The 19,663-nt window shown below is 56.4% G+C and overlaps 2 protein-coding genes across 6 annotated transcripts in view; one reads left to right on the forward strand and one right to left on the reverse strand.

Annotated features, from left to right (window-relative positions):
- The window catches only part of CDC42BPB (CDC42 binding protein kinase beta), a 104,327-nt gene extending 94,035 nt beyond the window's left edge, over positions 1 to 10,292 (forward strand). For both annotated transcript variants that reach the window (XM_019639297.1, XM_019639298.1), the window contains 8 exons: positions 228 to 824; positions 4,002 to 4,099; positions 4,182 to 4,266; positions 4,363 to 4,480; positions 4,578 to 4,695; positions 5,124 to 5,229; positions 5,328 to 5,398; positions 8,979 to 10,292. In XM_019639297.1, the coding sequence (XP_019494842.1) occupies positions 228 to 824; positions 4,002 to 4,099; positions 4,182 to 4,266; positions 4,363 to 4,480; positions 4,578 to 4,695; positions 5,124 to 5,229; positions 5,328 to 5,398; positions 8,979 to 9,110 (1,325 nt within the window). In that variant the 3' untranslated portion in view covers positions 9,111 to 10,292. The remainder of the gene's footprint in view (positions 1 to 227; positions 825 to 4,001; positions 4,100 to 4,181; positions 4,267 to 4,362; positions 4,481 to 4,577; positions 4,696 to 5,123; positions 5,230 to 5,327; positions 5,399 to 8,978) is intronic.
- Positions 10,194 to 19,663, reverse strand: part of AMN (amnion associated transmembrane protein) — an 11,868-nt gene continuing 2,398 nt past the window's right edge. Inside the window, exons 4-13 of one of the 4 annotated variants that reach the window (XM_019639301.1) lie at positions 14,532 to 14,619; positions 14,071 to 14,282; positions 13,758 to 13,895; positions 13,530 to 13,638; positions 13,338 to 13,420; positions 13,003 to 13,180; positions 12,729 to 12,918; positions 12,551 to 12,644; positions 11,047 to 11,136; positions 10,194 to 10,488 (exon numbers count right to left, since the gene is read on the reverse strand). In XM_019639301.1, the coding sequence (XP_019494846.1) occupies positions 10,417 to 10,488; positions 11,047 to 11,136; positions 12,551 to 12,644; positions 12,729 to 12,918; positions 13,003 to 13,180; positions 13,338 to 13,420; positions 13,530 to 13,638; positions 13,758 to 13,895; positions 14,071 to 14,282; positions 14,532 to 14,619 (1,254 nt within the window). In that variant the 3' untranslated portion in view covers positions 10,194 to 10,416. Of the gene's footprint in view, positions 12,467 to 12,550; positions 12,645 to 12,728; positions 12,919 to 13,002; positions 13,181 to 13,337; positions 13,421 to 13,529; positions 13,639 to 13,757; positions 13,896 to 14,070; positions 14,283 to 14,531; positions 14,620 to 19,663 lie in introns of all 4 variants that reach the window. The other 3 variants (XM_019639302.1, XM_019639300.1, XM_019639303.1) reach the window with 3 other exon arrangements.

Genomic DNA, 19,663 nt, shown 5'->3' on the forward strand with positions numbered 1-19,663 from the left:
GAGGTCTAGGCCCATCCCCAGAGCCACACTGTACTAAGCACGTCCCAGCCAGGGCCCTGGGCTGCTAGGGTGTGTGGGGTGTCGGGGCAGATGCGGAAGGGTGACGGCCCCAGGCCTGCTGCAGTGGGAAAGGCGTGGAGAGGAGGGTCCTGAGCAGCCGTCCCTGGTCGGGCTGTGACGTGTCCAGTCCCTGCTGTCGGCCTCACGCCCAGTCCTCCCCTCCACAGTGATTGTCCGTGTTGCTGACTACAAGAAAGTGTACCAGATTGAGCTTGCCCCCAAAGAGAAGGTTGCCGTCCTGCTCTGCGGCCGGAACCACCACGTCCATCTCTGCCCGTGGTCTGCCTTTGACGGGGCGGAAAGCAACGTTGACATCAAGCTTCCGGAAACGAAGGGTTGCCAGCTCATAGCGACTGCGACACTGAAGAAGAGCTCGGCCACCTGCCTGTTTGTGGCAGTGAAGAGGCTGGTCCTTTGCTATGAGGCTCAGAGAACTAAGCCTTTCCACAGGAAGTTCAATGAGATTGTGGCCCCTGGCACTGTGCAGTGGATGGCCGCGGTCAAGGACAAGCTCTGTGTTGGCTACCCTTCTGGGTTCTCTCTGCTGAGCACGCAGGGAGACGGGCAGGCTCTCACCCTGGTAAATCCCAGTGAGCCCTCGCTTGCGTTCCTCTCCCAGCAGCCTTTCGATGCCCTGTGTGCTGTGGAGCTCCCGAGCGAGGAATACCTGCTCTGCTTCAGTCACATGGGACTGTACGTGGACCCGCAGGGCCGGAGGTCACGCGTGCAGGAGCTCATGTGGCCCGCGGTGCCCGTCGCCTGTAGTATGTATATGTTCTCTGTTGCCGTGCCCTGTGCTGCTTCTCACGTCGACAGTCAGCACGTGTCCTGTTTTGCTTTGGTTTGGCTCCCAGTTCCCCCAGCCAAGGAGCCGGCTGCCAGGAGAGGGGCTCCGCGGTTTCTGCCGTGGACGGTCCCAATGCCATGTCTCGGCCAGCAGTGGGTGGGTGGCAGGCGGGCCCCAGGCCTGCCTCCCTCTCGAGCCCTCCTGCTGCCCACCGGTGCCACCTCCCCCCCAGAGCTTTGCAGGGGCCCCTTCAGCTGAGGAGCTCCAACGGCACTAACTCACAGGCGGACACAGGAACATAGACGAGCTGCAGCTCTTAGGGCGGCAGGAGGAACGTGGTTCTGATGTGTAGGTCGCAGTCTGTCTTGAGACACATGCTTTCCTGAGAGAGGCAGGAGCTCTTCTGGAAAAGCTGAGTTACTTAGTTTGCTTCGTTGAGGTGGCTGTGTGTGTGTGAGCGCTGGGGCTGAGCAGACAGCCTGCAGGCCCGGGAGCGCGGTGAGCAGGGCCCCTGCGGTCTGGATTCCATGAGGTCATGCCGTCCAGCGCGGCTAGTCGAATGGGCCAGAGTGGGGGCGACGGAGGATTAAGAAAGACAAAGAAATACTTAAAAGTGGGGGCTAGGTGGACAGCTGTCTCCTGATGGGAGGACAGTGACCCAGTCTAGCAGCGGTGCTTTACTTACATAGCCTTGTTTATGCGGGAGCAGGACAGGGGAAGAGAGAGCCTTGGGCAGGGAACTTCTGGTGCGTCAGCTGCAGGTTGTTAGCAACCAATGTGTCGGACTCAAGATGTTTAATACCCAATGTATCAAAACCACCTGCGGGAAACCTCCTATGCACCAGCCTTGCTAAGGATGCAGCCACAGCGTGTGCCTTGCACCAGCCTCTCCTTTACAGCTCCGGATGGGTCTCTCGGTCCCCATCAGGGTCACATCCCGCCCGGCCTGCTGTCGGACCCTAAGCCTCAGAGCCCACTGCTGTGCGTATCTACACAGCCTGTCGAACCAGCAGGTCGGACAGATCAGGGAGCAATTCGACGAGTCACAGGGACACTTTCATTTGAGCGGCGGGGCTGGGGTGATGGTTGTATGAGGGGCATCGTTGCCAGAAGCACAACCTTCATCTGCCCTGATGCTGGCTTTGCGTAGCTTGCAGAGAAAAAACCCAGGGGCGTTGGGACCCAGAGCCCAGGCCTGTGAGATGTATTGCCCACTGCTGGCTCTCGGGGACCTGCTGGGTGTCTGCTGACCCATCGGTGCTTGGCCAGGGCTGGGGCGCAAGTGGGCGGCCCAGAGCTGTGGAGAAGGCAACATGGCCGCGGTAGTGACACTTGTCCTGCCTCCACCTAGCCGTACGGTACAGGAACGGCCTCAACCACACGGGTCCCTGCTTAGCAGTTCTTTTCCTCTAGAACTCACACTTTTTTGAAATACGTAACGTGGAAGGGGACGCAGGTCACTAGTGCACGGTCTCTAGGCTCGGCCATATGTGAGCTGCGTGCACACCTGATGTTCTCGGTCCTCTGATTCCCACTGTCCCTCCACCTCGAGTCTTATTCCCCCCACGCACAGGGCAGATACCGGCTCAGCTTTAGAGCTGGTGGAATACTCCTGTCATCCCAGCCCTGTGGGGAGGCGTAACCCTTGCCACGTCACCCAGGAGGACACTGAGGGCCAGAGCCGAGATGACTTGATAAGCACGTGGCAGAAGTGGGCCAGGCTCGGACCTGGCAGACTGCACCACCCGTGTTCTCTCCACATTTTCTTTGGCCTGGACTTCTCCGCTGACCATCCGCCAGCAGATCAGCCCCACACAAAGGTCTCTTCCGGGCTCCTTGCAATGAAGGGCCCGTGTGGAGAGGGGCCTCGGAAGGCTCATTCAGGGCCCTCGGGGTCTCGGACGTCTGTCTTGCATGTGGCACTCAAAAAGAGGGCCTCGTGTTTTATCTGAGCTGTCACCGCTGAGACAGTTTGGTGACTGGTTCCAGCATCTTCTGTCTGCTTCCTAAACCCTGGTGGGGTTTTTTGTGTGTGTGTGTTCCAAAGAAAAAGGCTGCCATGCAGCCCCTTTGGAACATAATAGCAACACAGCAGGTTTTAGACGTTCTCTTCAGTTAGAGAAGGGTGGCATGATAAACATTCACTGTAACCGTGGAGGTCACGGACCAGGAAAAAAGGGCCGAGCTGGAACCATCTACAGAGCCCTGCAGGGTGGTGCCAGGGACACCTGGTGACAGCTGGGCGGTGCAGGGTGGTGCCGGAGACACCTGGTGACAGCCGGGCGAGGTTGGGTGGTGCTGGGAACACCTGGTGACAGACAGGCGAGGTTGGGTGTGACAGGTCAGTGCACCTCGGCCTCTGGCCTCACTGTCCTGGCAGGGTGTGCGGAGCAGCAGACACTGCTGATTTGTCACGTGTTTTTTTACTGCTGTTTGAAACACGGGGAAAGTCCCCTTAAACTTCACATGCCAGATGGGCCGGCGGTCCATGGTGTCATGTCTTTGGTATGCCAGGTGGGTTTTCTGTCCCCCTTGACGATAACTTCACTTAGAACGAGAAGGGAAGGACTCCAGAGCTCACTGCTGGAAGAGTGAGTGTCATGCGCATGTGTTCAGACGACACAGGGATGTCTGAAAAGGTTCCAGAGGACCAGTTCCGTAGAAACCGGGTGTTAGTGTGGTGCGTGGATGGCCGGTTGTTGCCCTAGAGCTAAGCAGTAGTTTTTGTGTGCAGTTTAAACATTACCCAGAAAGCTGACTTCTTGGTATCTCTTACAGAAGGAATTTGTTTCACAAAACAGAACATTGCCCCCACTCCCCACCCCTGATTTCAGATGTGTTGAGCCTGAAGCCTTTGTGGTGACCACATAAAAAGCTACATGAGACAGGAACATAAAAAGTCCCCTTCGGCACCTGCCGTGAGGTTCCCAGTGCCCTGAGTTACAGGAATGCTGTGGTTGTTGGGTCTGAACTTGAAAGTGAAGGTTCGCTCTGGAGTGGGAGTGGGCAGTTATCTGCCACTGGCCCTACCTGTCACTGCCCGAGCCAAGGCCGGGGTGCCCTCTGCACTTGTGGTGGCCTCGCGCTGCCCTAGGGATGGGACGTGCCAGGCCCGGGGTTGCAGCCGCTCACCTTGCTCTGCTCCGTCTGCCAGGTTGCAGCCCGTCGCACGTCACAGTGTACAGCGAGTACGGCGTGGACGTCTTTGACGTGCACACCATGGAGTGGGTTCAGACCATCGGCCTGCGGAGGGTAAGGCCTGGGGTGGGAGGCCGCTCCCCGCACTGTGCGCCGGCCGTGCGGCTACCTACCATCCCTCTCTGGTTCCCCACAGATACGGCCACTGAACTCGGAAGGCACCCTCAACCTCCTCAACTGCGAGCCTCCCCGCTTGATCTACTTCAAGAGCAAGTTCTCAGGTGAGCCTTTCTCAGCAGGTGTCACAGCCTGTGTCCCCGTCCGTCCCACGTGGCACAGCCTGAGAGCCACGCTAACTGCGGGCCTCGTTCCTGCAGGAGCAGTTCTCAACGTGCCTGACACCTCTGACAACAGCAAGAAGCAGATGCTTCGGACAAGAAGCAAGAGGCGGTTTGTGTTCAAGGTGCCGGAGGAGGAGCGGCTACAGCAGCGGCGGTGAGAGCCGGGCCAGCGGCCTGCATGCGGGCTGCCACGCGGTCAGAGCCGGAGGGTTGACGTGCTCTGCATCGCAAAACGATTTTCTTTTCCCCAGGGAGATGCTTAGAGACCCAGAGCTGAGATCCAAAATGATTTCCAACCCCACCAACTTCAACCACGTGGCCCACATGGGCCCCGGCGACGGGATGCAGGTGCTCATGGACCTGCCACTGGTGAGTCCTAGGCGCGTCTGCCAGCGCTCGCTTCACCCCTGTGCTGGGCCGCCCCGCGAGCACCTGGCACGCAGTCCCTGATGGAACTCCCAGCCACGGGGCGGTCGGTGGCCAAGGCCGCCCCTTCTGGCCCTGGGAGCTGGGCCCGTCCCCCCTGTGTCATGGGGTAACTAGCTGTGAGCACTGATTTCTAAGTAACATCTTAGTGTGAGCAGGTAACACAGTTGTCCTTTTTCACTTTAAAAAGTGGGTTTCCTATAGGATTCACCTTGGTCTACAATTGCTATTGCCAGTTCTTAGCTTGTAACTGAGCTGTGCATTCAGCCTCCCCACTATTTTGCCCATCGAGGTCCCAGGGCCCCGGGGGACTCTGCCTGCGTTCCCAGCCATGTCGCACCATGCACTCACGGGCTGTTCTCTTCGCACAGAGCGCTGTGCCCCCCTCCCAGGAGGAAAGGCCTGGCCCCACTCCCACCAGCCTGTCCCGGCAGCCTCCACCCAGGAGCAAACCCTATATCTCGTGGCCATCGTCAGGTACCGAGGGCGCCAAGGGCGGGTCCGGGAGGCTGGGACTCCAGGCTTTCCTTTCGGCTCCGACTGTCCCTAAGATGACGGCCGTCCTTGTGCTCTAGGTGGATCTGAGCCTGGAGTGGCGGTGCCTCTGAGAAGCATGTCCGATCCTGACCAGGACTTTGACAAAGAGGTGAGACCTGTCTGGTGACAGGATGACGTGGGCTCTGGCTGTGAGCCTGTCGGGAGGAAGGCGCGAACGTCCCTGTCTGAGCAGCACAGGCCTTTGTTAGGCCTCCTTGCAGGCTCCGCTCCCTTGTCCCCCTGAGGCCAGGCCAACCCCGGGAGAGCTGCCGAGAGCACCTGAGCATGGAGGGGCCGCGGGGCTGTCCCTGCACGACAGAAACGAAAGCCTTCCTGAGAAGAGTCCACCCAGCCTTCCCTTCTAGACTCTCTGTGCAGGGGTCCATACCTAGGTGTCACATTCCCGGAGGTGCCCCCTTTGTAAAGCACAGGTAGCCCCCTGTGTTTTCGAGAGCCTCCCGTGTTGGCCTCTCCCTCCTCCGCTGATGGCCGTTGGGGGGCTGGCCTGGGGAACCACCTGGGCTCTGGGTTCCTGGGTGTTCCAGACCCTGCCCCAGCCTCTGTGCCTCGGTTTCCCCTGTGTGAAATGGAGTTAGGATGCTCCTGTGTGCGGGGCTGTGAGGAGAGAAACGTCTGGCACTGAGGGCAGGTGAAAGTGAGTGTGGGTCTTTGTGCCCATGGGCACTTGTGTAGGAGGGAGGCCGGAGCCAGCCGCTCTGCCCGCGGCCCGGCACGCACAGTGGCTCCGCAGCAGCTGGGCTGACGTTTCGTTTCACAGTCCGGTTCTTACCGTGGTTGCCCATCTGTTCCAGCGTGGACTGGCCTTGCTTCCTCCGAGGTCCAGCCTCGCGAGGGCTGTCCTTACTGACTCACAGGGACTCTGTGTAGCCTGGGGTGTTGTCTGTCGCAGGCACTTTCTCTCATAATTTAACTTTTCATTTTAAGGGTGTTTTGTCATACAGAAGTTTTCATTTTTATGCAGTCCAGTCTGTTTATCTTTTTCAGTTAAGATAGGCAACAGTTCTCTGTGGTCTGTGTGAGTGTGTGTTACTCTGTGTGTGTGTGTGTGTGTGTGTGTGTGACTGAGTGCATGTGCAACTATGCATGACTGTATGTGTATAAGTGTGTGACTGTGAGTGTGTGAGTACATTACTGGGTATGATTGTGTGTGTGTGTGTGGGTATGCGACAGTATGTATGACTGAGTGTGTAGAGTGTGTATAGCTGTAACTGTGTGTTTATGTGTGTGACTGTGAGAGACTGTTTATAAATGTGTGTGTGTGTTGGCAAGGTCCTGAGCTGCTTCCTTTGTAAATGGAGGGCACACTAGCCTTTGCCACTTACTCCCTCCAACTTGAAATCGTCTTCCCTTTGTGATAACTTCCCTGTGTGCACGTCCCTCCGCTGCACCCTCTGCCCCACAGAGGCCGGCTGCTCTCCTCCACCAGCACACCTGTGGCCCGAGGTCTGGCAGTTAGGTCTCTGATTTCACTTTTCAACAGTTTTTCAACTATTTTTATTTTCTCCTTCAAATAAACTTTAAACCAGGTTATTGGCTCTCTAATAAAAAAGCAAAAACTGGGAGTATGTTGAACTGATGGATTAAATTGGGGGTCTTCATCATCGTGACTTTCCTGCGCAGAGACATAGAGCATCTCAAGCCGATGGATTCTCTCCTACAGGTCGTGTGTGTTTGTGGTTAATAAGTTTACGCTTCAGAATTCTAAGGTTTTTCTTGCCACTGTGAGTAGAATAGAATCTACTGTTACGTATTTGGTGCTTATGGCAGGTGTCTCTGCAAGCTGGTGATGGCAATGTTCTGAGTTCTGATTGGTTCTGGTGATCAGTTCATGGTCCTGGAGTTTTGTTTCTTTGATGCTGGTGTTTGTGGTGTGTGAGTGTTGCCTCTCCGTACAGCTCCCCGGTCCCGAGTGCTGGGGATTTGAACCCCGCTGCCACAGGCTCTGCTCTGGCCAGGTCTCCTCCGAGGATGGTGCAACCGTGGCTTCTGGCAGACACCTTGCACCTGGCACCAGAAGTGTCTCTTCCTTGCTTGGGAAGGGTTTTCAATAAGGGCGGGGGGTGGATATGAATCGGATGCCTTTTGATGTTTTTTCCAAAGTGACTCGCATCTGTTTTTTCTCCGGCCTGTTAATGTCATACGTATGTCAGAGCGGATTTCCTTGTACTCTGAGAATAAAGTTCTCCTTGGTCGTGATGTGGTATTCCTATTCAGTACACGATAGATTCAGCTTGTGAACATTTGTTGACAACTTCTGCATGTGTGTCAGTCGTCATGGTGACCTGTGCCTGCCTTCTTCTGTGCTGTCCTTGGCCAGCTGTGTATTCCGGCTGTGCCAGCCTCGGCTCTGCCGTCATACAGGCAGAGCCATCCTTCCTGGAGGGCTCACAGACCTGCCTTCACTGCCCGAGCCTGGTGGCTCTTTTGCATCTGGTGTGAGTTGATGTTTGTATATGCGTGTGGGCAGCCAGCACCATTTGTTGAAGATGCTTCTTTCCCCAGTCTTGGTGCCTTTGTTGAAAATCAGTTGACCGTAGGATACAGATGTATCTCTGGACTCTCAGTGCTGTTCCACTGGTCATTGTGCTGGTATATGCCACGCTGTCTGGATTATGTTGCTGTATAAGTACATTTTCAAGTAGTAACTTTGCAAAGTGTGAGTCCGACTTTTTCTTAATATTGTTATGACTATTCTGGGCCCCTTGCAATTCCATATAAATTTTAGGATTGGCTTTTTCATTTCTGGGAGGAAAAATAAAGGAAAAGGAAAAAGCCATTGGAATTTCAGTAGGGATTGCATTGAATCTGTACATCAGCGGGGGTATTGCCAGCTTAACAATATTTAGTCTTCCAGTCCATGAACATGGAGTGTCTTTCTGTTTATTTATATTTTCTTTAATGTCTTTCCAGCAGTGTTTTGTAGTTTTAGTGAACAAATCTTTCAGCTTCTAGGTTAAATTTATTCCTGTTTTATTCTTTTGGATGCTACTGTAAATGGAATTATTTTCTTAATTTCCTTTTCAGATTGTTCATTGCTGGTGAATAGAAACACAGCTGATTTTTGTGTGTTGATCTTATAATCTGCAGCTTTGCTGAATTTGTTTTTTAGTGCGGTCTTTGGGATTTTCTATCTATAGAATCCTGTCATCTGTGAACAGAGATGACTTGACTTCTTTTCCAGCGTTGATGCCTGTTTCTTTTTCTTGCCTGACTGCTCAGGTGAGGACTTCTGCGGTATGGAATGGCAGCAGTGAAAGCAGCATCCTTGTTTGTTCCTAGTCTTAGCGAAGGCTCTGTCTTTCACCATCGAGGGTGAAATTAGCTGTGGATTCTTCATGGACACCTTTGTCATGTTGAGAAAGTTTCTCTTCCTGGTGCTTTTATCTTGAAAGCATGTCACGCCTGTGACCTGTGACCACTTGGTTGTGCTGCTGTCGGTTTCCCCGCTGCAGGGCTGTTCATTTCTCTCCGTAGTTGTTACTAAGTCTTTTATGGGCTTGGGCCTGGGTTAATGGCCTCTCACCAGCGAGCCCAAGGGCCAGTGTGTGCTCTCATAACAAAAAAGGAGAGAGCAATTGCCACGTGTCCCCCACAGACACCCACGTGGGGCTGGGCAGCAGTCCCAGGGCCGTGGGTCCTCACGCTGTCCCCCTTCTGTGTGTTGACAGCCTGATTCAGATTCCACCAAACACTCGACTCCGTCCAACAGCTCCAACCCCAGCGGCCCGCCGAGCCCCAATTCCCCGCACAGGAGCCAGCTTCCGCTCGAAGGCCTGGAGCAGCCGGCCTATGACGCCTGAAGCCCCTGCCTAGCGCCGCGCTGTCATGGGCCAGGTAGCCGGGGGTGGCCTCCAACACCAGTGCCAAGACTGAGCTGACTGACCCTCCAGTGTTGTCCAAGGAAATGTAGAATCCACTTGTAGATATGGAGATGAAGAAAAATCTTTATTATAATAATTATCAGTTTTATGCCGCGGTGTTTGTGGCAGTTGACCAGATCCTTCGTCTGCACAGCTGTGAGGCGACACTTCCGTTTGCACATGAAGGACCAGCACACAGCTTCTCGCGCCCAGAACAAGCTGAGGCGCGGGCGGCTCTGCTCAGGAAGCAGGCAGCTCGGACGCCTCAGTAACGAGTCTGTTCCCTCTTTCCTGAAACGTTCCTAGGACCATAAGAAAATAGTAGGAAGTCGTATGTCATTCCCAGTGTCCCTAGAATTTTGAAGACAGAGGAAAGTGGAGGTTAGTTTGTGGCCTTTATTCGTTTAGCCATTACATAGTCAGCTGCAGAAGTCCTTCTGCCGACCTTGTAGCCACAGACAGAGGCCCATTCCAAGTGTCGCCCACCCTGCCCTGGGTCCCTGCGTGTTAGTCCATTCCCGGTCACAATCATGAAGTGTCACCAGTATCTACTACTGTGAAGTCAGCTGTGCTCTGTCTCCCACTTGCTTCCACAGCTTCTGTCTCCTGCCATAAAAGCAGGGGTGTCGCGTAGCCACTCCCCAGGCCTGCTGGGCCGAGGAGACCAGAGCCCCATGATTAGTGCTGTGCAGGCTGCCCTGCCCTGCCCGCGGCACGGTGACGCTCCCCCTGTATTTACTCTCACCCTTCCTGTGTCACACGCAAGTAGTCAGGTCTGTGGCCTGTCTCATTAAAGGCCAGCACACACAGCTTGTCCTCGGCCCAGGACAGGTCTTCCCTGCTCTCCTGCTGGTTGACATTCTCGGAGATGCTGTTTCAGACGTGCACTTACCTTGAGTCGGCACTGAGTGACGTGGGCACTGCCGGCCTGCCTGTGGGTGTCACACACCCAGCACCTGCCCACCCATCCGGCCCCTGGGCCTTCTGCTGGGGCTGGCACCTGCTGGGGGTTCTGGTTTTTACTTTTTTAATGTAAGTCTGAGTCTTTGTAATTATTGAATCGTGAGAACATTTTTGAATAATTTACCTGTCAATAAAGCAGACGACGGCAGTTTTAAAGTTCTCAGTGGTTTGTCTGAATGTAGTGACCTGTCACCCCAAATGTGTCTGGGCACCCCCAGTGTTGCCCTGTGCTGGAAATGCCTACCCAAAAGCCATCTTGCTTGCAGGAGCTGTTCTTGGTCATTCACTCAGGGGTCACGCAAAAGGCATCTGTGCCCATGGGGCAGGACTGGCCTCCGGAACTGGGACCTGTCACCTGCAAAGGTGTCGAGGGGTGGGGGAAGGCCTCGTGGGGAAGCAGTGCAGAAGGGGCCCCCGTCAGCAGCAGGGAACCCTGTGCACATGCATGCACACTGGTCCCTCAGCAGCCCTAGGGGACAGGACGGGCCAGGCTGGGTGGGCGGCCACACTGGAGCTCTGGTCCTGATGGGCAGGGACAGCCTGTGGTGGGGTGGGTTATAGTTGCCCTGCTGACACCCTCAGTAAGTTCTTGGTAAAGTGAGAGCAGTGATAGGACCTACCCAAGAGGGTGGGGTGAGGACACAGTGAAGTGCCGGGAACAGCCAGTGAGCGCCTGGCACTGTCCCTGAGGCTCTGTGCCAGTTAGCATGGCCCGACCCCGGGGGACCAGCGCAGTCAGGACCAAGACCCACCTCACTGGGGCCTCCGTGGGCACAGTGGGGAAAGACTGGGACAAGTTCCAGGAGTGCTGACTGCAAAGATCCGCCCAGAAGGGGTTCCCATTCCAGCCATTCCCATTGTCTGGGCAAGTCACAACAGCCCTGACCTCCCAAGGGACAGATGGCAGTCTTACCACGTGCCCGCTAAAGCAGCCTTGGAGCAGCAGAGACCACACAAGGCACAGGTATAGCCTTTCAGAAACACCTGAGTGAAATCGCAGCAACTGGGAAAGCAACAATGAGCATGGAGGGGTGTGGGGGGAGGGGCTGTAGGCAGCCAGGCTTCGGGGGTCAGATGGGTTAGGTCTTGGCCCCCAGTTTGATGCCTGTGCTGCACGAGGCCAGGACACCTGTCATGGGTCTGAAACATGCTCAAGTGTCAGCCATTTTTTTAAGATGAAATATGAGCTATTGTAGCACAATGAATGGTAGTGGTCACACATGAAACGCTACACAGCACCTAGTGACAACCACACAGCCATGGGATGGCATCACAGACAGGTGCTGGCCACAGAGTGTGGCTCTGGTGATGGGCTTTTAAAAACGAATCCAGTCAGAAGCCAGCAGAGTGGTTGGGCTGTGGCTGGCGGTGTTTCCAGACCCAGATGCTGGTTACACAGAAAGGTCGCTTTGTGAGAGTTCAAGCTGGGCACTTGGCACTAGAGCTTCACACATCACAGCCGAGCGGGCGCCTTCGCACTGCTGCCCTGTCTGGTGCTGGCTGGGTGTCCTTCTTGGGGCTGCTCAGCCCTGGCACCCACCCCACAGGTCAGGACAAGGCCTGGTCTTGCAGTGAAGGAAACCCAGCACCCCACCCAGCAGCAGGCTGCCACCTGCCAGCAATCTTCCCAGGCGCCACCACTGTATGGGGACAACTGCCTCCCCTCCGTAGCAGAAAGGATCAGCCCACCCCACCCTGTCCCTGCAAGACAGTGTTCCTGGGACCCCACTCTTGAGCAGCCCAGTCTGTCCAGTCTGGTGGATGTCATGTCCCCCTGGCAGCCCCGGGCCTTGTCCCTGTCCCCTGCAGCTTGGGCCTGAACCGCTTGGAGTGGGGGGTGAGGGGGTGGGAGGCAGCCGCAGCCCACCTTTCTCCACCCTCACCAGTGCCTCAACCTCCCTTTTCCCTTCCAAGGGCTCTTCCAAGGCCAGACAGAAAGCCTGCAGGTGCAGCCAACCAACAGTGGTCAGGGCTGCCCTCAGCGGCTGGCCAGGAGGCCTCTGGGGACGGGCTGAGGACCACCCCTCCCGTCCCGACTGTGACCCATGGGGGCCTGGCCGGCGGCCCTCCCAGCTCCCACCAAAGTGGGCAAGGGATGGGGGACAGAGGCGGTGTGCCCACGGACATCAGGTTCTGGAAACCCCTTTATTGGACAAGGCCACCCTGTGCTTGCCGGGAGAGGGGGAGGAGGGTGCGGAGGGAACACTGAGTCCCGCAGGGCTGGGTGGGGGAAGGGCGTGTCACGCGGCCGCTCAGGCCTCGGCCTCTGCAAACAGCGGATTAACGAAGTAACTCTGGCTGGTGTTCCTGGTGTCCACCTGCGGGGCCGGGCCCTGCAGCGGGGCAGGGTCAGAGGGAGTCGGGTGCCAAGCCCCGCCGCGGGGCAGCCCGCACCCCCGCCCCCGCAGCGCCCTCACCAGCTCCACGGAGCCCGCCACGTTGAACATCGGGTTGTGAAAGCCCAGGGGCGCCCCGGCCGGCGCGACGGCCGCCTCGTCGCGCGTCTTCCACCTGCAGGTGGGCACGCTCCTGAGCCCCGCGCGCCCCGCGCACCTGGGCCCCGCCCCGAGGCCCCGCCCCCGACGTTCGGCGCACCTGAGCCTGCCCGAGCGGTGCAGCCACAGCGCCCCCGCGGACGTCGCCAGCAGCAGCAGGAGTAGCGCGGCCGTCACCGCGCCCGCCAGGCCCGCGCGCGACCCTGTTCCTTCCAGCCCCGCCGCTGAACCGCCCCCGACAGGCGCGCCGGACTCGCGGACAGTCGCAGCCAGGACCCCGAGGGCCGCGCCTGCGACGGAGGGCGGGGCTCAGTCTCCCGCGGGCGGCGCGAGGCCGGACAGGGGTGGGGACCCGGCGGGGCGCTGGCGGTTACCGTGCTCGGCGACCTCCGCCAGGATGGCCCTGGCCAGCCGCCCCGCGCCGCCCGTCTCGGGCCCCGTCTCCGCCAGCACCACCTGGACCTCTGTGTCGGCCTCCGCGCCCGTGCCGTCGCGGGGCCGGGATGCGCGCGGCACCTTGGATACGGCTATTTGCAGGCCCTGGTACTGGGGCTGGGGAGGGGGACAGGGTCGGCCCAGGAACTCGGCCCCTCCGACCCGCGGGGACGTTGGTTGGGGGCAGGTCCAAATGGTGGACAGGCGGGCGGAGAATGGACGCGTCGATGAGGAGGCGGGGTGGGGCCCCGGGGTGGGCGCGCGGCCCCGTTACCAAAGCCAGGAAGTCGCGCAGCAGCCGCGCGCGGAACTGCTCCAGGTCAAAGGCGGCGCCGTGGGTTAGCGAGACGATGGCTCCTGCGGCAGGAGGGCAGGGGTCTGCACCGCGGGCCCGGGGCGCATAGGAAAACGGGCTGAGGGATGGCCAGGCCGTCCCAGCACGCAGGACCCAGGCGAGGACGCTTACCACAGAGGTCGCAGCACTGCCCCTCGGGCCTGAGGGCGTCGTGGCAGGCGGCCGAGGGGCAACGGCCGCCCAGAGGCTGCAGCAGGGCAGCGCAGATCCACGGCTGCACCTGGAAGCGGGAAGCCGGGTCAGCGTGGAGAGGGCGCGGGGGGCCTGCACCCCGAGGGCGAGCGTCCCGGGCCCATGGCCGCGCGGGGCCCAGGCTGCCCAACTGCGGGCCGCGCTCACCTCGGAGTTGCCGCAGACGCAGCCCGACGGGTCAGCGCAGGCCTCGGGGCCCACGCTCAGCGCGCCGGGCCCGTGGAAGTGCAGGCGGCCGGCGCGGGACTCCAGGAAAGCCGTCAGGGCCTCGTTGACCGTGTACTTCTGCGGTGGCCGGGTCGCCAGCGGAGCCAGCCCGAGAAGGAGACAACATCGGGAGGGCTCGGAAACCACGTGTCCGGACTGCACGGGTGGCAGGCGCTGTGGGAGCGGCGCTGCCAGGGCAGAGGCGCGGAGCGGAGCCCCCAGCCCCTGCCGCGACTTCGCGTGCCCCACTCACCTGGCCCAGAGCCCAGATGCTGCGCACGCGCACGGCGCCGGCGCCCAGGCCCACCCGGAAAGAGGCGTCGGGCGGGAAGACGGCGTCGTCGTGGCGGCAGGGCACGCGTTCGGCGTCCACAAAGAAGAGGCCGTGTGCCGCGTCGCGGGAGCGCCACAAGCGCGGGTCGTGCCACGAGAAGCGGTCGGGGTCGAGGAAGAGTGCCGGGGCACCTGCGCCGGCCCGCGTCCCTGAGCTCCGCGGGAACCAGGCCTCTGCCCAGGCCCCGCCCACAAGGAACGCCCCGCCCCCATGCCTGCCCTCTGTCCAGTCCCCTCATTGGGGCACGCCCCATCCAAGTCCCTCCCCTAGACTCCAAACCTCCAACCTGTCCCCGCCCCCTAGACACGCCCTCCATTCCGAGGCCGCTCCCACACAGACCCCGCCCCCAGCCCGCCCCCGGCCCGGCCCGGCCCTCTCACCTGCGCTGCAGTCTGGGTCGGAGCTGGTGTCTGAGGCGCTGAATCCAGCTCCTGGGTCCAGGATAAATTCCCCGTCCAGCGGCAGTAGCTGCAGGAAACGCAGGCTGAGGCGGCGCCACGCAGTGGTCCAGGGCGCCGGAAGGTCCCAGTTTGCGCTCACCAACCCCTCACCCCTCCGTGTCCCTGGGAAGAGAACTTAGACCGTGGCCAAGGGAGCAGGCCGGTGAGGTCAGCGCCTGGGGGCTCCTCGCCCTGGCTGAGGGTCAAATAGGGCGAAGGGAGCAGGACCTACCCTGAGACCTGGGAACATGGAGAGTTTGGGGCAGGGTGACACTTGCCAGGGCTGTTGCCCCTCCCCACCCCCCCCCCTTCACCCCTGAGAAAACTGTATGAGCCAAGGGCTCACCGGTTCCAGGAACCCAAAGCCGCTGGGAAATGTAAAGGCAGCCCTGAACCTTGTGAAGGACAGGAGGAGGCTGCAGTTGGGAGGAGAAGGGGTGCCAGAGGTGGCAGGGAGGATAGGAGACCTTGGTGTCACGGGTCTCCCCTCCAGCTTGGGCACCTGGCTTACCACAGAAGCCCAGCCACAGTCCTGGCCTCAGAGGTCAGAGGAAATACTGCAGCGGGAAGGCCAGGGGAGGGAGGACTGACAGACCCCTCCCCTCCAAGCCCCAGGATTCCCCCCCTCACCCCTTCTTTTGATCTCCAGGGCTCGGGATGGAGGTGAGTGCTGGGCCAGAGGAGCAACTCATTGCAGGGGTCATGAGAGGTTCAGCCTCATCAGGGACCACCCACCCAGGGCCCAGCCTCCCTCCCGTCCCAACTTGGTGGGCAGGGCCTGCTCTTAGCCCGTCTCCAAGCACTGAACCTGACCAAAAGGCTGACCCCTGGGGGGATGTGAGGTCATAGACCAACTCCCTTCACACCAGAGGGTACAGCACCATGACAGCAAGGCAGCCCCACCCACAGGCCCCAGGGCGAGCCTTGGGGACAGATGGGCACTGAATGCCTCAAGAAGAGTGGAGGTATTAGCAGTGTGAAGCACGGACTCATTTTTTAAAAGAACCAAAGAAAAAAATATACATAAATCATGAAAAACATAATACTTGAGAGGAAGAGCACAGCAGGTGAGATAAGCATGAGAATTGATCCAGCTGAAAAACACCTAGTGACTTAGGCGTGCCTGGTAAGAAGCTCTCCAGAAGATAGCAGGAGAGGACTGAGAGAGAGAAATCGGGAGAGATGGAGGGTCAAGGTCAAAGTGTCAAAATTCAGACACAAGGGGTGGGAGAGAAGAGAAAATATTAGAAGAAACAATGAAGGTGAATTTTCCAGCTTTAAGGAAAGCTGGGAAACTTCAAATTGAAAGGTCTCGCTGGAAATAAGGGAAGTCACACTTACACGCGTGACAGTATGCTTATGAATATCAAAGACACAGAGAACATTTATAAAAGCTTCAGAGAGAAAGAACAGATCACCCAAGAAAGAAAAAACAATCGGAAATCAGGTTTCTCAGCAACAACCACGATGCAAAAAGGCAATAGAATATTTTGTATACTAAAGGAAAAGAACTTTCCATCAAAATTTTGTATCCAGACAAACTTCCATTCAAATTCAAGAGCATAATAAAAATATCCTCAAGCCTAAAAGATGTCAGAACGGTTCCCATACAAAGACCTACCCCAGAAACAGGCTTGGGGGAAGCAAGGAGGGAAGAAGTCCAGAAGCTGTGAAGAGAGATGGGAAGTAAAGGTGATGAGATGGTTTGGTAAAGCTTATTGTTGACTTTTTACATTTTTTAAAAGTTACGACTATAATGTGATAAGGGAGGGGGAGACCAAAAGGACAGGGGCATACACTACAGAACTTGCTTGTCAAGGGAAGATCCAGATATTGAAAATTTTAAGAAATCAAAAGGAGGGCCAAACATGAAAACCTGGATGGAATATATAAAATTCTAGAAAAATTTAAAACGCCATTATTGACACCAGAAGCAATAGAGAATTTGAATAGACCAGCAGGCATTAAAGAGATTAAAATGTTACTCGAAGACCTCCTATTTTCAAAATCCCCAGCCCAAATGTTTTTACAGGTAAAGTATACTAACCTCTCAAGGAACAATTTCTTTCTACAGAAATTGCTCTGGAAAACAGAAAAAAAGAACAGAAATTGCCCAGTCCGTTTTATGAGGCCAGTGCGATCTTGATTTCAAAACCAGATGAAGGACAATCCAAGAGAAGAAAAATTATAGGCTCATTTCACTTATGAATACAGATGCAAAAATCCTAAATAAAATCTTAGCTGACTAGATCCAACAGTGTATTTTTAAAATACATGGTGATCGGAGCGGCCGGTTAGCTCAGTTGGTTAGAGTGCAGCACTCATAACACCAAGGTTGCTAGTTTGATCCCCACATGGACCACTGAGATGTACCCTCCACAACTAGATTGAAACAACGACTTGATTTGGAGCTGATGGGTCCTGGAAAAACACACTGTTCCCCAATAAAAATAAAAATAAACCATGGTGATCAAAGGATTCATGTCCCAGAAATGCAGGAAGGCAGGACTGGGGACTTCCCGGCAGTATGTAGAATGGTGTCCCAGCACATGGCAGTGGAGTCTAGTGCTGGGAAAATCAGTATGTTATGACAGGGAAGTCAAGGGTCTTGAAGAAGTGGGACGTTGGAAGAAATGGCACACTGAGGTGCACCTGCAGGATGGTGCCAGGACATCCGTCTTGCAAAGATGGTTCAATCTCAGAATACATCATTAACTGGCTACAGGAGGGGAGAAAAATCTCATTTCAGTCCATGTAGAAAAGAACTGAAAAAGTCCAACAACCTAGTTATGATTTTCAAAAAAAAAATTCTAGCAAATTAGAATAGAATTTCTACAGTTTAATAAAGTTCATGTACCAAAACCCTACAGCAAACACTATACTCAGTGGAGAAACCTGACACGCCTTCTCTTTGACATGGGAACAAAACAAGTACACCGACTTTTGCACTTTTGTTTACCTTAGGGGTAGAGGTCCTGGACAATGCAAGAAGGAAAGGAGAAGAGGTAAAAGGAGTTAGGTGGGAAAGGGAAAAGGAACAGCTGTCATTATTTACAAAAATAACCAACTAGAGAATATAATTTTTAAAAATCAAGCTCCATTCACAATAGAAATCAACTATAAAGTATTTATGAACTAACATTATACAAGACCTCTATGGGGACCACTTAAAAACTCTGGTAAAGAGCTTTATGATGGATGATCTGAAATACATGGAGAAAGTCCATGCCCTTGAGTGGGTGGCTTAACAGTATAAAGCTGTTGATCCTTCCCGATCAAAAGCCCAGGGTTGGGCCAGCAGAGTGGAGCAATGGTTAAGAGCTGGCTTGGCACACCAGAGGACCCCAGTTCGGATCCCACATGGGGGCCAGTGACACTGCCCTCTACAGCTAAGATGCTGAACAACAGCTCAACCTGGAGCTGGGCTGCTGTGAGTCGCTGCCAGCGACTAGACTGCAGCCCCTGCTGCAGTGGGTTGCCATGGGCTACTGTGTGTAGCCAGCAGCCGCCGTGAGCGGCCGTCCAGAAGCCGGCGACTGATCTGCCTCTCCCGGGAAGAGCGCAATGATGGTGCCAACTTGGGCCAGTGAAGCGACGTCCTCCATAACTAGACTGAAGAACAAAAGGACAGCAACTTGTCTGTTCCCCTTCCCCCAATTCCCCAGCGCAGTTCCCATCCCCCCAATTCCCCAATTAAAAAAAATCTTTTAAAAAAAGCCCAGGGTTGTGGTGGTGGTGGTGGTATTGTTACCTGCAAACCTGCTTTACAATTCTCCATGACGCTCACATTCACAAAGTACTAGTTGACCTTGTAACAGAAAAGTGAAGGGAGCGAGTTGCTCCAATGGATGTTAAGACGTGCCACAGAGCCACAGCGTCACAGCGTGGTGCCGGCAGGAGACAGGGAGAGACTGAAGGGGACGCTCAAGAGAGCGGCGCATGCACCCTGGGCGTCTGGTGAACGGTGACAGCAACGCCCAAGCCAAGGGCAAGGCTGCTGTTTTGGGGGAGGACGTGGGACATTGGGCGCATTCTAAGGAGAAAAATAAAGCTGCTTCCCTAGCTAACGCCCCTGATGACAAGACTGTGACTTAGATGTAATATATGGTTGATGACGGTTGTGACTGAGGAGCAGGCGAGGGATTCTTAAACGAAACAGCAAAACACAGTTAAAAGGCACCGGATTTTCATTTGATAGATTATAATGGGGTTTCTGTTCAGTGAAGGGCAGCGCGTGCAAAGTTCACAGTGAGAAGACCAATAGTGGATTGATGGATAGAAAACAGGAGTTTCCCCCAAACAAGAAAACTGGGCAAAGGGTAGAAACCCTGCAAAGAGGGCTCAGGAGGAAGCAAGTCCTAGAAATACAAACTAAAACCTGAGAAAAACAAATTAAAACACTGATGTCCCTGAGCCCGTGACTAGGGCGACATATGGGCTGCAGGACAATGCTGGGCTCTGGGGGTCGTGGAGGAGGCCCCCCCCCCCTGCAGTGGAGGTGGGAGGGGCCTCAGGCAACACTGGATCCACCCACCTTCCGCTGGCGGAGACCCCGGGGCCATCCCCCACCTCCTGTCCCCTGGGCCCCTTGGCAGCTCCCACCGGATTCTCTGAGGAGGCACCAGTACAGAGAAGAGGTTTGGAAGGTGAGGGGGCGCCCCAGGGGACGTGCGCTGGCATACGGGTTCCCGTGGCCCCCCTCAAAGTGGGGGATGGAAGGAAGGGCCGAATGGAGGGTCCTATCTGGCAATGAATGAATGAATGAATGTTGTCTCCCAAACTCTTCCAAAGATCATCAAAGTAACGATGTTGGCTGGGAGGGGCCCCTAAACCCCAGCACCCCACCCCAACTGACTCCCTTGCTCTCGGATCTCCTAAATGCTCCAGGACACTGCACGGTTGCCAGGGTTACAGCGAGCTGTGGGGGTGGGGCACTGGGTCCAGCCCCTCCCCCCAGGCCTCTGACCTCTCCACATCTTAGTGGTTGCATTGGACAAAGGTGGAAGGGTTTCCTGACACCAGTTCCGCGGGGACCCGGAACACCCAGGCTCTGCCCGATGCTCCCCCCCCCC

This window comes from Hipposideros armiger, unplaced genomic scaffold, assembly GCF_001890085.2.
Source record: "Hipposideros armiger isolate ML-2016 unplaced genomic scaffold, ASM189008v1 scaffold_43, whole genome shotgun sequence".
Taxonomy (NCBI): Eukaryota; Metazoa; Chordata; class Mammalia; order Chiroptera; family Hipposideridae; genus Hipposideros; species Hipposideros armiger.